Source organism: Camelus dromedarius, chromosome 17 (assembly GCF_036321535.1).
Source record: "Camelus dromedarius isolate mCamDro1 chromosome 17, mCamDro1.pat, whole genome shotgun sequence".
Lineage (NCBI taxonomy): Eukaryota > Metazoa > Chordata > Mammalia > Artiodactyla > Camelidae > Camelus > Camelus dromedarius.
In genome coordinates, this window is record NC_087452.1 from 2,098,311 (window position 1) to 2,112,657 (window position 14,347).

The following is a 14,347-nucleotide window of genomic DNA, read 5'->3' on the forward strand; positions in this document are numbered from 1 at the left end:
GGGCTGGGCTGGGGCCAGCTGACTCCTGGTTCCCCATGTCTTAGCCGTGTGGCCACTGAGCACTGGGAATGGAGCTAGTCAGGGAGCTGAATTTTCTAAAAATTTGATTTCCATCAGTTGAAATTTAAACAGCCGTCTGTGGCCAGTGGCCTCTGCCCTGGGCAGCCCAGCCGCAGAGGCTGAAGGGAAACTCAGAACGGAGTCGGTGAGCCAGTCAGCTTAGACCCCTCAACTCCCAGCTGGGACTGCGGGTCCCCCCCTCGCTGCAAAGCTGCGATGCCTGGACAAGCCCTGTCCCCCATTTGGTCTGGCTCAGAGACTCACGGCTTCAGTGGCTCGGAGCTCCTGCACATCACAGGCAACTTCAGGGGTTTCCGAGGGTAGGTTTACGCGGGTAATTTTGGGCTGTTTTTGGCCCTGATTCCAACCTTTGTAAGTGAGTCCAGCAAAATCCCAATGATACAGTCTGTGATTGCAAAATATGGCCACAAATTCCCCCCATGCAGGGACCCAGGCCCTCGGCACTGGGACGCCCCCCTCCCACAGCGGGGGTCTATCTTCCTGCCCTTTGGCCACGTGACTTTCTTTGCACACTAGAACGTGGCAGGTGTCATGGTCGTGTCTGTTCCAAGGCTGGACCTCAAGGGTCTTGTGGGTCCACCTTCGCCCTCTTGCAAGGCTGCCCTCAGACCGCCACGGACGCCGGCTGCCCACTGGGGACCACGGGAAGAGGGACCGGGGTGCCCCCAGCACCAACCACAGCCATGTGAGTGGGGCCACCTCGGACCTTCCTGGGAGCCCAGGGGGACCCTCGGGGATGGCCTGGCTTTCTAGTCTGCAGAGTCAGGCCCAGTAAGAAACCAGTGCCTTCAGGGTGGTTTGTTACACAGCAAATGCTAGATGAACCCCAAAAAACCACATTCATCACGGGTGCGGCTGTCTGGGGGTGTCACAGCTCACGGCCCAGGCCACAGCCCGGGAGGCAGAACCAGGGCACCAAAGCGCTCCCTGGAGGGGTGGGGGCCGTGAGCAAGGTCCTTGGCCCCCGGGGAGCTTCCCTGCCCTTCAAACACAACAGCGACCTGGATGGGGTGGAGGGATGTAGACCTGGAGACAGCCTGAGGCCCGCTCTGAGCTGGGCTCTGATTGCATGGGACTGGCGGCCTCTCCTGGTGCCTCTACGGTACAGGGTTATGAAGCCCTTGCCAGGGTGGGAGTCCTTCTCCCCTTTACATGGGAGGACACAGACTCAGGGGCAAAGACCCTCGTCCAAGTTGCCCCGCTCGGACTTGCCCTCCTCCTGATCCTTTCTTGGTCCTCTCCGCTGACCAGGAGCCCCCTCCCCGAGGGCAGTGGACGCCCTGCAGACACGCCTCCAGCTCCCAACTGTAGCCACGAGGGGAAGCCAACAGGAGCCTGCCACACTGCGGGTGGGACACAGACCCAGCGCCCCACGCAGGGAGGATGGGGGCTCACGGACCCCCAGAAGAAGGCTGGGGCTCTGTCAGCAAAGGACTCTGCCTTCAGCAGACATGCAGCACCCAGACACACCGGGGGGCCCCCCTCCCATAACTGGCCAACATCCCGATGATGGGGCAGTGGGGGTACTGGGAGGGGGCCCACTGCCACCTGGGAGCGGGGCAGCCAGGGAGCTTGGTCTGACTTCCTCACTGCCCAGAACATTGCCAGGCACACAGTAGGTGCTTGGTAGATATTAGCTAAACAGCTTTTTAACAGAGTAACTCACTTGATCCCCTCCCAGGGCAGGAAGGGACGCGGAGGAGCCGGGGGCTTCCCGGTGGGAAAGACACCCCAGAAAATCCCGTCCTGTGGGCTGGGCATTCTGTTAATCTGCTCAGTGATCCCTGGTGATCTGAAAACCATTTCCCAGATAAGGCAACTGCGTCCCAGAGGAGTGAGGGGACTTGCTCAAGGCCACACAGCTTGTACGGCTGAGAGCTGGGTCTTGGGCCCAGCTTTTCTGGGATCTACAGCCATTTGTCCCTTCTGAGTTCACCATGTAAAGGAAGGAATCGTCACAGCCGGCATTCAGGGACACCTGTGAGGTCCCAGGCACTGGGCCTGGACTTTCCAGGGATTTTTCATTTGCCCACCCTGTTCGGTAGTTACAGGTCCATTTTGCAGATGTTAACCCCAAGGCCCAGAGCAGCCCAGTGGCTTGCCCCAGGCCATCTAATACTGGTACTCAGACAGCCAGAGGTCCCCACATGGTGACAGCAAGGTGAGAGCGTGCTGTGCCCCCACTGCCTCGGTTTCCCCTCTGTGCAAGGAGGGTGTGGGCAGGATGACTCTGACAGGGTGTGACGTCAGCAGGGAGGCAGCACTCTGGCCTGGGAAGTCTTAGGGCTGAAAGGGGAAGTGAGGAGTGCCGGTTTCCCCATCCCGTGCACTCCCCACCCTGGCCCTGTGCCGGGGGTGAGGGGGTCACTTCCCCTTGACCACTTCCTCCGGAAATGCCCCCAGAAGTACCCCTGTGCCCACAGCCGGAGCATAAATCCAGCCTCCAGGCCAGGTGCCTCACATCTGGCACGCTCCTGCTAAGATCGCCCCAAGCAGGAACCAGGAGGCACGGTAATGAATACACACACTTCACTGGATATTTTCTCTGCTTAAGGAAACATCACAGGAGAGCCAGGCTGGCAGTGCCTCGGGGACAAGGGGCTGCAGAAGCCTGTGCCACCTCTCTCAGGGCTCCCTCCTCTCTGCCTCCCTGGCCTCCGGTCTCCCCCGCCGGTCTGTCCCCCATCCGAGGTCCTGAGGCATCCTCTTCAAACCCAGACCTGATCGCTGTGAGGCAGGTACCCAGATGGTTCAGAGTCTGGGCTTCGGGCTCAAGCTGATTTAGGGTCTGAGGCCATTTGCCAATGGTGTGTGTGACCTTGGGCAAGTGACTGTACCTCCCTAAGCCTCGGTTTTCTCATCTGAGAAATAGGGATCAGGAGAAACCCTACCTCCTGGGCTGACAGGAAGGGATGACGCAGGTCCAGTCAGCTAGCACAGTGCCTTATCAGGTCACAGGGGTGATGCGGGACGTCTGCCTCCATTCTCACTCCCAGTAAGTCACCCCAGTTTTCTCAGGGGGACCCCCTCCTCCACTCTTAGTCTGTTGAGTTTATGTCTGGTGGCTCCATCCCTAACTTGAGAGCCTTCCACCCTCCTCACTAGACTGACTGGTTCAGGGATGCGCAGGCGGCCCAAACCTGTTCTGGGCGTTCTGTTGGAAGTTTCTGCTGGGATGACTGGCTATCAGACTACTGCAAACCTGGAGCTGCTGAGGCCACCACGAGCAGAGAGGCTGCCTGGGCACGAAGTCGTGAAAGAAGAGAAAGAAACACCAGTCCCTCTGACACACTGTGAGCCCCTGAATCACACTGTACCTGAAGTCCCATCTGTTTCAGAAATAGAAGGCAGTAAATTCAGCCTTAGGCATAAGCCAGTCTGGGCTCTTTGTTACTGTCACTTGCAACCAAAAGAGTACTGGTCAGTCCAACCTCCCTGCCCAAAAGCCCTGCCGGCCCTGCCCACAGAGGGAGTGCAGCAGTCCGGCCTCCGGGCCCCACCTGCCTTTGCTTTTGGCCTCAATCTGAGCCTCATCCCTTCCAGACCCCGGGCCACCCTACACCGACGGCTGTTCCCCAAACACCACGGGGACTTGACCTGCAGGGTCCGCCCAAAGTCTCCTCCCTCTCCACCCACTCAGTCCTCCTCACACTCCAGACCTGGCTCCGAGGTCGCCTCCCGGGAACCCTCTCCTAAATCTCTCCCACACCCGGAGAGCCAGAGGCAGCTAGCTGCGGCCTCCCTCCACGCTTGATTACATCCCCAGGGAAACGTCCAGTCGTCTTCTCTTTTGTCTCACTGCGTTATTTAGGAAAAGAACACCTTGGATTGACTTGGAATTTGACAAATTCAAAATGTGGCTTTATCTCCCCAAGTGCATTTCTTGAACCTCAGGTCTGACAGGTGGACACAGGGCTGGACGGCCTGATGTCTGCCCTCTAGGGGCTTATACCCTGAACCAAACATTTTCATGGTTGCAAAAATGCCAATTTAAAAAAGGGTATAGCTCAATGGTAGAGCACATGCTTAGCATGCACAAGGTCCTGGGCTCAATCCCCAGTGCCTCCATTAAAAAAACTAGTAAGTAAATCTAATTATCTCTCCTCCACAAAAACAGAAACAAACGAACAAACAAAAAACATTATCGTCAAACTGACAACATTAGTTTTACTCAGGGGTAATAATCACTGACATAGGCGGAGCTGCGGCCACGTCATCACGTACGATGGGCCCGCCCACATATGATGGACCCGCCCACGTATGATGGACCCGCCCACACATGATGGACCCGCCCATGTATGATGGACCCGCCCACGTATGATGCTGCTTAATCCTCACCTTGTGAAACTGAGGCTCAGAGAGGTAAAGGGGGCTGCCCGAGGGGTCACAGCAACAGGAACGGACGCTGGGAACTGAGCCCCCAACTTCCTGCCCTACCCGGCTCCTCCCCCGGCCGATCTCAGCTACGAGTGAACACTCTTTGGGCGCAGCTTAGAAGTGGTTTAAAAATTCTCTGCTCAAAGCTCAGAACCAAGCTGGTCTCCAGGCTGCTGAGGAACAGGGCGTCTGTCCGCGCCCACGGTGAGGGTGGGGGGTAGGATCTTGGGCGCCACAACTCTCACTGGCCTCTGGCCCCGACACGCCCCTGTTTTGCAGGCATCGGGTTTCAGATTTACTGTGTTTGCTCCGGGTGTGATGGGAGGCCTGGTGGTTAGTCTGCTGGGAAGGTGTTTCAACACACAACTGTTTTGAATGTGGTGACTTCCCCATACTACTCTGTCCCCGGGGCATCCCAGAGCAGAGCCCACGGAGTCTGGCCGATGCGTGAGCTGCACATTCTAAATTTGTGGGGAAATACACTTGACTGACTTATTTAGAAAAGGCTTGTGCTGATCCCGCACCCATTCTCTGCAAAGTGGGGATAAGGGACATCCAGGGACCACTGTGCAGCAGGATGAGGCGACGTGGAAAGTTACAGGCACACAGTAGGTGCTCACTAAATGCGATTTCTTTCCTGTCCTTGCAGCCTGGAAGCCAGGCCATCTTTTGCCCACATGCAGGCCCAGTCTCCCCTTTGGCCCACCCAGGCACCGATCCTGACTTCTGAGCCTGGGCTGGAACCCCAAGAATCCACTACAGCCACGTCAGCCCCACTGTTCACGGGTCCTGAGCCCACTTGAGCCCCAGATGGGACCCAAGGGCTTCTGCTCCCTCATTTCTCATTCCCTGGGCCAACTCCTATGCCCTCAAAGTCTAGCGCAGCTGCCACCTCCTCCAGGAAGCCCTTGGGGAACCTATCCGGATGTAAACTCTGATGTTCTTCCTCTGGGCTCACGTGGGCCTTGGAGCTCCCCCTGCTCAGCTCTGATTGCCTTTGTGGTAACTCCTTTTCCTGTCCTACCTCCCCCAGGGCACTGTCGACATCCCAAGACAGAAACAGCGTGTGGCTCACCACATCCTGGCAGCTGTAGCTGGCCCGTTGCAGGGTCAGGGAGTATGCCCTACCTGCCAGGCAAAGAGCCAGGGACCCACATGGAGGTCTCCTTCAAAGTGAAGCCAGCAGGGAGGAAAGGAAAGCAAGGTGAGTGTTGCAAAGTCCAAACCCAATACCTAAACTGAACTCCTGGATCCAGCCATTCCTGAAGCTAGTGTCTCCTAGACTTTGCAGTTCCATAAGCCAGTAAAGCCCCTTTTACACATAGGCCTGTTTGATTTGGATGTTTCTGTCCCTTGCAGCTAGACGGCCCTCTACCGTGAGGCTCAGCGAAGTGATCTGATGAGCCAAAGTCATATAACCAAGAAAGCAGCAGAGTGAGACTCTGGTACGAGAGCCTGGCTCTCAGCCTGGTTCAGTAGCTGACCACAGCCCAGCACCCAGGCCCAGCAGCCTGGGTGTAGCTGATGCCCCACTCTGCCTGGCAGTAGCCCTCCCACCTCTTTCCTAGAAGCAGGTGGTGTCACACTGATAGGGATTCTGGGCACTGGTTTGCTCATCTGTTGAATGGGGCTAAGGACCCCTCCTGCACAGGCTTGCAGTGAAGATCAGAGAATGCCGCACGCTGGCCTGGTTCACGTGTGGGGGGATTCGGGGAGGGGGGAGGCTGCAGTGAGGACCCTCAGTCCCACCCTCTCCTGGCTGATGGCCCACCTCCAGTTGAAGGGCTCCGTGGAGCTCCACGCCCAGCCAGTCCTCCCAGCCCTCCCAGCTCGGCAGCACCCCCACTTCTGAGAAGGGGTCTGGCTCTCTGATGGAGGGGGTCAAGGTCCTGCAAAACCCTTGCTCACTCCAAACCTAGGGGAGGGGTCTACACAGGACAAGGCTGGCAGTCCTCTGGGAGATGCGGGGGTCCAGAGGTGGCTCCGTGGACTCCATGTCCCACCACAGGCCACACCCCCGGAGAAAGGGTCACCTGGAAAACATCCAGGCCTGAGGACAACTCTCTGAGGATGCGGGCTCTTCAAGGTGTGGCAGGGAAGGGACAGGAAGGGAAGGCATCCAAACCTGATGTATCTGGTGACCAGGAAGCAGGCTCCTTTATGCTCCAGCAAGTGGAGGTGGGGGTGCGGAGCCCGGCCCCCGCTGGGGCCGTCGGCCCGTAATGCAGCCGCAACCCACGCGCTAACCAGGAGGACCAGCAGCAGTGATGCTTGAGCGCGAGAACCTACTTGAGCGGAGCCGGGCTGAGGAGGGGCACGGTATAACTGGCCCTTGGTCTGGGGACTTCCAGGGGTTTCGGGGAGGGAGTGCTGGGCTGCCCCCGGGCTCCCTCCACAGCATGGCTTTGTCTCCCTGCTGCAGGCAGCAAAGCTCAGTCCCTCAGCCCCCACTTCCCTTGCTCAACGCTTCGAGCCCAGGCTCCCACGACCCTGAAAGACTCTGGCCCTCTCTGACTGCCACCTGCTCTCCAAATGAACTTCAAATCTCCCTACTTCTTTTTTACTTTCTAGCTTTGCTTCATCTTAAACACTGACACCAGTGAAATCACGAATCTGGTACGCTAGCTGGTTTTGTTTTCCAGGCAGCAATGTGTACCTTTGAAAATAAACCACATCCGGCCAGGTGCCCTTCCCTTGCTGGCCACCCCACCACCACCTTTTTATCTGGTTTGTTTGTCGCTTTTGTATCCCGAGACAACACAGTGCTCGGTACACGGCAGGTGTTCAATAAATGCTGGCTGAATGACTGAATGAGTGAGGTGCTGAAGCTCTGCAGGGAGTCACGGGGCGCTCTGGCTCCCGGCTCCACCAGGCCGGTCCGCAGGTGAGGACGTGAGGCCTCAGGACAGGGGGCAGCCTGTCTGGGGGCCCCTGTAAGCTAGCCCCTACCCCAGAGCCCCCTGTCCTGACCCCTGATGCTCTCCCCCCGCCTGCCCGCGGGGTGCACTCTGCCCGGCTGGACAGGAGGGGTCTTCCCACAGGAAGGCAGGTCACTGCTGGAGATGCCACGCTGGGGGCCGAGGCCCTGGGCTCTGAACGGCCCGACCACTGGGGTCCTCCCATGGCCCCGGCTCACTGGGGTGCTCAGGGTTTCCATGGACGGGTCAGGCAAAGCCTTTGCTGAGCCACGCTCAGCAATCAGCAAGCCTCCCCGACCCTAGTCCCAGCTACTGGGGGCCCGGGGACAGGCAGCCCCCTCCTGAGGACTGGAGCCCAACCCACTGCAAAGGGATAAACTGAGACCCAGGGATGCAGTCACCATGGGATCATTCACCCCGTCCCCTGCACCCTGGACAGAGGCTGGGAGTCATTCCGGGTTCGGACCCTACCTTCCCAGTGTACTCGGCTGGGAGCTGCTGCACAGACCCCTAATGTCTCTGGGCCTGGGTTTCCACAGGACCTGCGGTGACAGGAACTCCCCTTCCCAGGCGCTGTCAGGGCCACAGGGGTGCTGCCACTCTCAGAGGGCCAGCCTGAGCAGGCGGGACAAGGGCGCATGACAGGTGGCCCTGGAAGGAGGCCGCCCTACTTACTCTGAAGCAGAACGTGCCGGGGAACCTCCCTGTGGGACAGGTGGCCCGGTCCACAGCCTCGCCAAAGGGGATTTCCTGCAGGACAGCACAGAGCCTCACCGAATCTCTCATTCCGTGTGTCCAGAGCTGCCCCCACCCTGGGACTGTCCCTGCAGTCCCTCCTGCCCCGGGGATCTGCAGATCCTCAGGGTTCCATTCTGGACCATTTTAGGAAGAAGCTGAAGTTGCCGCGGGTGTGGGAGCTCCCCAGGGGACATGCACAGACCACTGCTCAGCTGGGGAAATGGCCCTGGGGGAGTGACGGGGAAGACCTGCCAGGGCAGTGTCCTCCCGGCATAAAGCTGACCCCGTGGACTGACGGACGAACGGGAAGCCTCTGCCCCCTCGCCCGAGCCTCCGCGCTCGCAGTGTGTGCTCCCCGGGGAGGGGCGCAGCCGCACCAGCCGCGCTCCGGGCCCTTTGCCGCTGTGTGACCTCTGCGGGCCTCAGCTCACTCAGCTGTGAAGTGGGTGTGGGCCACAGCCCCTCTTTCTCAGGGTGTTTGTGGGGCCCCGGACGTCCCCCCTCCAGGGCATGGGGCTGGTCCAACCCCCAGGGGAGCGAACGAACTTCCCGCCTGCAGCTGAGACTGCCTTCCTGGCAGCTGCGGGGAAACACCTGGGGGACCGGGCCGGCTGCACCCTCCAGGCAGTGAGAAGAGGGCGCAGAAAACAGTTCCCGGAAGCGGCCACAACTCCGACAGGAGCCCCAGAGACCCTCCCCGGGGCTGCTGCCCCCCACAATCGGCAGCTCCCCCCAGGTCTGCCGGGCGGCCGAGCCCCCTCCCCACCCCTGGACGGGCAGTCAGTACTCACAGTGTCACCCGGAGAGGCCGGGGGTCTCCCTGGAGCCCTAGCGCCCTGCTGCCTCCGTGGCCCCTGGGGACAAGCTGCCGGGCCCTTCCCACTGCAGGGCCTGACCGCCGACTTCCTCCCTGCTCAGCCCGCATCCAGGAAACCACGCCCTGGGCACCCTCGGGACCCTGGGGCTCCTGCCAGCCCTCTGCCCAGGGGGCGCCCTTCTTCGAGGACTGGCCAGTCCGAGTGCCCCAGACCAGGCAGGCCCCAGAGGCTCCACTAGATAAATAATACAGATCCTCCCTGCTGGTCTCTCGTGACCGATCCCGTTTCGGGGACACTCGAGTTTCGTCCAGGCTGCTTTGTTCAGAGTGCCAGGCCTGGCTGGGTCTCTGGCCCGATGGGCGCTACCACTCTCACTGAGGGCCAGCCCGAAGGACAAAGGCACAGGACAGGTGGCCTGGAGGGAGGCTGCCCTACTTAGTCTGAACGCAGGCCCACACGGGACCTGGGGTGGAGGGGCGGGGTGCTCAGCCTGGTCCCTTGTGGCTGGGTGGGTCTCTGAGGCCTCCACGCACTCAGCTCCTGTCCCCACACTAGTGGTGCCACCTGGACAGCCCTTGGGCCCCTCCCGACACTGCCTGGCCCATCCCCCACTCCTGGAGGCCCTGCCCAGGCCCCTCCTCCAGGAAGCCTCCCTCCAAGAGCGAGTGAATTGCTCCCCGTCTGAATTCCCACTGCCCACAGCTGCTAGTACCATCTCTCTTTGAGACGGGGCCACTGCCTCCTGACCAGTCTCCCTTTTCCCCCACCCCCTCAGCACCCACACCCTGCCCTCTGCACTGTCTCATTTCCTCATGGCAGCCCAAATGATTGTTTTAAAACAGAAAGCACATCGCATCATTGTCCTGCTTAAAACCCTGCCCTGTCTCTCCTTCAACCTCAGTAAACTCTCAAGTCCTCAAAAGAGTCTGGTTCTAGACCCTGGGGATGGCACATTCCTGCCTCCCTGACCTTTATCCCAAATGCCCGGCCTCAGGGCCTTTGCACCTGCTGTCTTCCCTCCTGGAACCGTTCTCCCCCAGGTCTCCCCAAGCTCACTCCTTCCTGCCACTCTTGACTCAAGGCCACCCCCTCTCACACAGGCCTTTCTGTTCTTTCTCTTGTTTGTTTTTAAATGGTTTTATTGAGATATCATTCACATTCCATAAAATTCACCCATTTAAAGTGTGCAATTCAGTAATCCCAGCATATCCAAAGTTGTGCAGACATCAACCACAATCTAAGTTTGGAACATTTTCATTGTCCCAGAAAGAAACCCTGTCCCCGTGAAGCAGTCACCGTGGGCACCACGCCCCAGCCTGGACAAGCACAGCCTGCTTCCTGTGTCTGTGGACTTGCCTCTTGCGGACAGTCACGTAAATGGGACCATACACTCTGTGGCCTTTCATGACTGGCTCATTCACGTAGCCTGGTGTTGTCAAGGTTCGTACCTGTCACGGCATGGATCAGTGCGTCATTCCTTTTTACGGCTGCCTCGCATCTCACTGTACGGACAGACCCGCTCGGCAGCGGCAGGACACCGGGGAGAGGCTTTTCCGGAAGGACCACCCAGGCCACGTGGCCCTCCTGCCCGGTCCCTCTGTCACTCCGCCCAGCTTCATCCTCTTCCTCGGATCCCTGTCAGAAGACACCTTCGTCCGCCTGTTGCGCTTACTGTCCCTCTCTCGCCTGAACGCCAGCCCCGTGAGGCCCGGCTGTGTGCGCACTCGCGGCCGGACCCCTGGGCCTGGCGCACAGCGGGTGCTCAGCCTTTCTCGCCACCTGCTGGGTTGCTTGTACCCACGAGATGCCCCTGCCTGGTTCTCCCACGGCAAGTGCCACCCCCACGGAGAAGGGCCTCACCGATGACCCTCACAGGGACCCTATGACTAATAACAGGCCCGTGGGCCCAGGCTCCTCCTCTCCCGGCGGAACGGGGCCCCCTCCACGGCGGGTGTGGGCGTGCACGCGCGGTGCCGGGCACTGAAGAGTCTTCAACTCCTGCACCAAGACTCCGCGGGGCGCAGGCCACGGGGCCACGCGTGGGGGCGGGGGCAGGCAGGCCTGCAGGGCTGAGGGGAACCAGCCCTGCCTGTGAGGGGGAGCAGCCAAGAGAATCCGCGCAGCGCCCAGAGCAGGGAGGTGAGGGCGCACTCCGCCCTGCCCCGCCCAGGACCTCCCGCCAGAGCTGGACTTGGCTCTCGTGCCCAGAGAGTGGCCGGGTCCAGAGGAGGTGAGGACCGGACTGGAGACCCCATCCCCAGCCTCAGGGAGTCCTGGACACTGCAGACAGAACAGGGGAGCAGATGGGTTAGGAGCCAGAGCACAGGGCCAGCACCCTGCGAAGTGTGTGTGTAGGGCTAGGGTGGGGGGCATCACAGGAGGAGAGGTGCCAGGCTGGGAAAGACCCTCCCTGCCCAGAGAGCCCAGGCCCGGCCAGGCTGGGAGGCGGGGGCGCTCCCAGCCCCAGGAGCTGTGCGCACAGGCCTCCCACCGAGGGACATCAGATGGCTAATTGTCCGGGAAGCTCCCTGGAAGCTCCCAGAGCCTGGCTGCCAGCTGCTCCCCAGCCCGCCTCCCCAGATGTACCACCGCAGGGAAGGGGCCTGGGGCAAGGTCTGCTCGGCCCTTCCCCCACCGCCCCACCCCCACCCAGCAGCCAAATGCCCCACTGGCCCCACTGGGCCCTCAGGGCAAAAAACGACCTTTCCTTCCCAAAATAATGCCAGATTCCGGAGAGACTTTACCACCTGACCCCAGAGGCTGAGGGTTACCAGCACCACAGAGTGACAGACAGGGCTCCTGAGGTGTGTGTTCAGAGACAGGGCTCCAGGCAGCACCCACCCCACCCGGGCAGCCTGCGGGCAGCACCTCATTTAATCTCAGAACAGTCACTTCTCCTGCAGGAAGGGCTGAGCCGGTTCCAAACTCAGGTCGGCCTGACTGCTAAGCTGGCTCCACTGGCTTTGTCATCTGCTTCCGGACTCTGACTCCCTCTGGGGAGGGGAGGGGACGAGGATCACTGGCTGCCAAGCCAACAGAACCCATTGAGGGTCTCCCCAAGAAGCCCGCCCAGCTCGAGATGTTTAGGAACTGGCCCCCGAACGCTCATCTTACCACCTCCCATGGGCAGTTCTGACGTCCCTGTGCCCGGCTCCTTGGAGTTCTGTCCAGGAGACGGTTCCAAGCCCACGGATCCCCTCTCATAGACCTGAGGCCCAGGTTCCAGAGACTGTGCCCCTGGCCTCCAGGCTGCAGCCGCGGAAGCCCCAGGCAGAGGGCCAGGGCCGGCCGGCAGCCTCTCCCCACACACCTCGCGCTTTTCCAGATGTGAGCGGCCTCAGCCAGGGCGACAGGCGCACACGAAGGGGAATCTGAAGACGCAAGTGGAAAACTATGCGCTGTCCGATCACAACCCTCCAATTTGTCCCTGCGGCCGCCGCCAGCCCCGCCTCGGGCCGCAGACCTGCTGACTCAGGTCTCCCCTGGCAGCGGAGGGGCCTGGGATCCCGCCGAGGGCCTGCTCTGTCTGTCAGTAGGTCTGTCGGTCTCAGGGAGTGGCCTTCGCCCTCTCGGGAGCCCCCAGCAAAATGGGGTGGGGGTCTGGAGAGCAGAGCCCGTCGCCTCGAGCCTGGAGCTCCCAGGGCCCATCCTCCCTGGATAACCACACGGCGCCCTGTACTTACGGGTGCTAAGTGAGGGTTTGGGGCAAGCCCAGCGCCAATTATGGTGTCCACGCCCACCCTGAGTGGGTCCTCTGTCACTGACGGCCAGGTAGCCACCGTGCCAGTGTGCACACCAACCCCGCACCACAGGCCTGCTCATCGCCACCACATGGCCAGCAGTGCCCACAAACACTCGGTGGGCACTGACCACGAGCTGCGCCGGCCCTCATCCCCGCCCTGTAGATGAGGAGACCGAGACGTGGAGAGGCCCGTCTGCAGGGCTCCATGAGGCTGGGATGCTCCTGCTCAGAGGGGTGAGCCCCAGCAGAGCACGGTGGGACCTCCCAGGCCTGGGCCCACTGCATCCTGTCAACAACCCCTGAGATTTCCAGAGCGCCCATCCCCGGAAACCACGGGTCAGAACAAGACACAGGAAAATCCTTCTGCAGTTAGTGGGAAAGGCGCCCAGGGGCTCACCCTGCCTGACCTGGCCTCCGAGGTGCCCGCCCAGGGAGGTCTGTCCCAGGGTCTACAGAGGGACAGGCGGCTGCTGACTCACTCCGGGGGTGAGCTTTCCTCTCTCTGTTCCCACAGCCAGCCTGCATCACCACCCAAGAGAAAGCCTCAGTCCTCACTGTCTGCCCTGTTTCCCTAAAGCCAGGCCCAAGGCCTGTCCCTGAAAGGCCTCTCATCCTCACCCACCCATCCATCCAGGGTCCCAAACACTCTGACCCAGCAGCAGAGACAACTGTGGCCATTATAAGATAAGATGGCCTCTTATCACAGTGAGCATGACCTCGGTAGCTGGGTTTCCCTTTTTCCCTTGGCTGCTAGGAAGCTCAGCACTTTTCATCTCGGCTGAAGGACCCCAGGACCCTGCCTATCTCTGTTCCATTCTATCCCCCTCCCAGGCCATGACATCCTATACTACATTGTGCTTTTCCTGATCCTGATGTTTTATTGTTTATTTTACTGTAGGTATTTTCCTATAAGTGGTCACAAATATTTTGGGAAGGAGAGAAGGCAGGCAGGCAGGCAGGCAGGAAGGAAGCAAGGGGAAGTTTGTATAGTTTACATACAGGTAATGAGGGTGGGAAGAAAGAGGGAGACTCTTCCAACCCTTTACCTTGGAGTGAAAAATATGCCCTAAGGTGTTGTCCAAATAGATGTCTTCCAAATAGGTGTGGCCCCTAAGCCCCTCCCAGCTCCTCTGCAGGCTGAGGCTGAGATCCGGCCTCCCCTGACATCACTCAGGATCGGGCACGCTGTTCCTGGTCTGAACCCTTTCAACAGCTGTGGGGGCTGGGGCCAGCTCGGTGGGCGGGGGCGGGGGCGGGGGCGGGGGTGCCCCCCCAGGGGCACGTTCTGCTCTGCCTCCCGCTCCACCCACTGTGCAGGGCTCCATCCGGGCACACCTCCCCCGCTGGTGGGGGGAAGTCCAGTAGCAGCGGCAGCTAAGCTTACCCCACGCTGGCCTAGTGCCAGGCCCTGCCCTTTGTTACCTCATTTAATCCTCATGCTAATCCTGTAAGTATCTGCAGGTGGGAACCTCTGGCCAGAAACGCGAGGCCGCTTCACCCCACCAAAGCCAGGAAAATGCGGGAGGCCTGGTGCCTGAGTCCGGGCTCGGCACTCAGCAACCGTGTGGACGATGGTGTGAAACAGTCCCGCACGCACTGTGTTCTGAAGGAGCCCCACCGGTGGGTGACAGCTCAGAGAGGCTGGGGGACGGGGCCAAGGTCACTCAGCTGTG

At 60.4% G+C, this 14,347-nt stretch overlaps 1 protein-coding gene across 13 annotated transcripts in view; it reads right to left on the reverse strand.

The window, feature by feature from the left end:
* The window catches only part of IQSEC1 (IQ motif and Sec7 domain ArfGEF 1), a 284,665-nt gene that overhangs the window by 88,034 nt on the left and 182,284 nt on the right, over nucleotides 1–14,347 (reverse strand). For 3 of the 13 annotated variants that reach the window (XM_064496183.1, XM_064496181.1, XM_064496184.1), the window contains exon 1: nucleotides 8,906–9,121. The exons of 4 other annotated variants lie outside the window; for them this stretch is intronic. In XM_064496183.1, the coding sequence (XP_064352253.1) occupies nucleotides 8,906–9,039 (134 nt within the window). In that variant the 5' untranslated portion in view covers nucleotides 9,040–9,121. Of the gene's footprint in view, nucleotides 1–8,905; nucleotides 9,127–14,347 lie in introns of those variants that run through there. 6 more of the 13 variants (XR_010384749.1, XM_064496187.1, XM_064496179.1 and 3 more) reach the window with 5 other exon arrangements.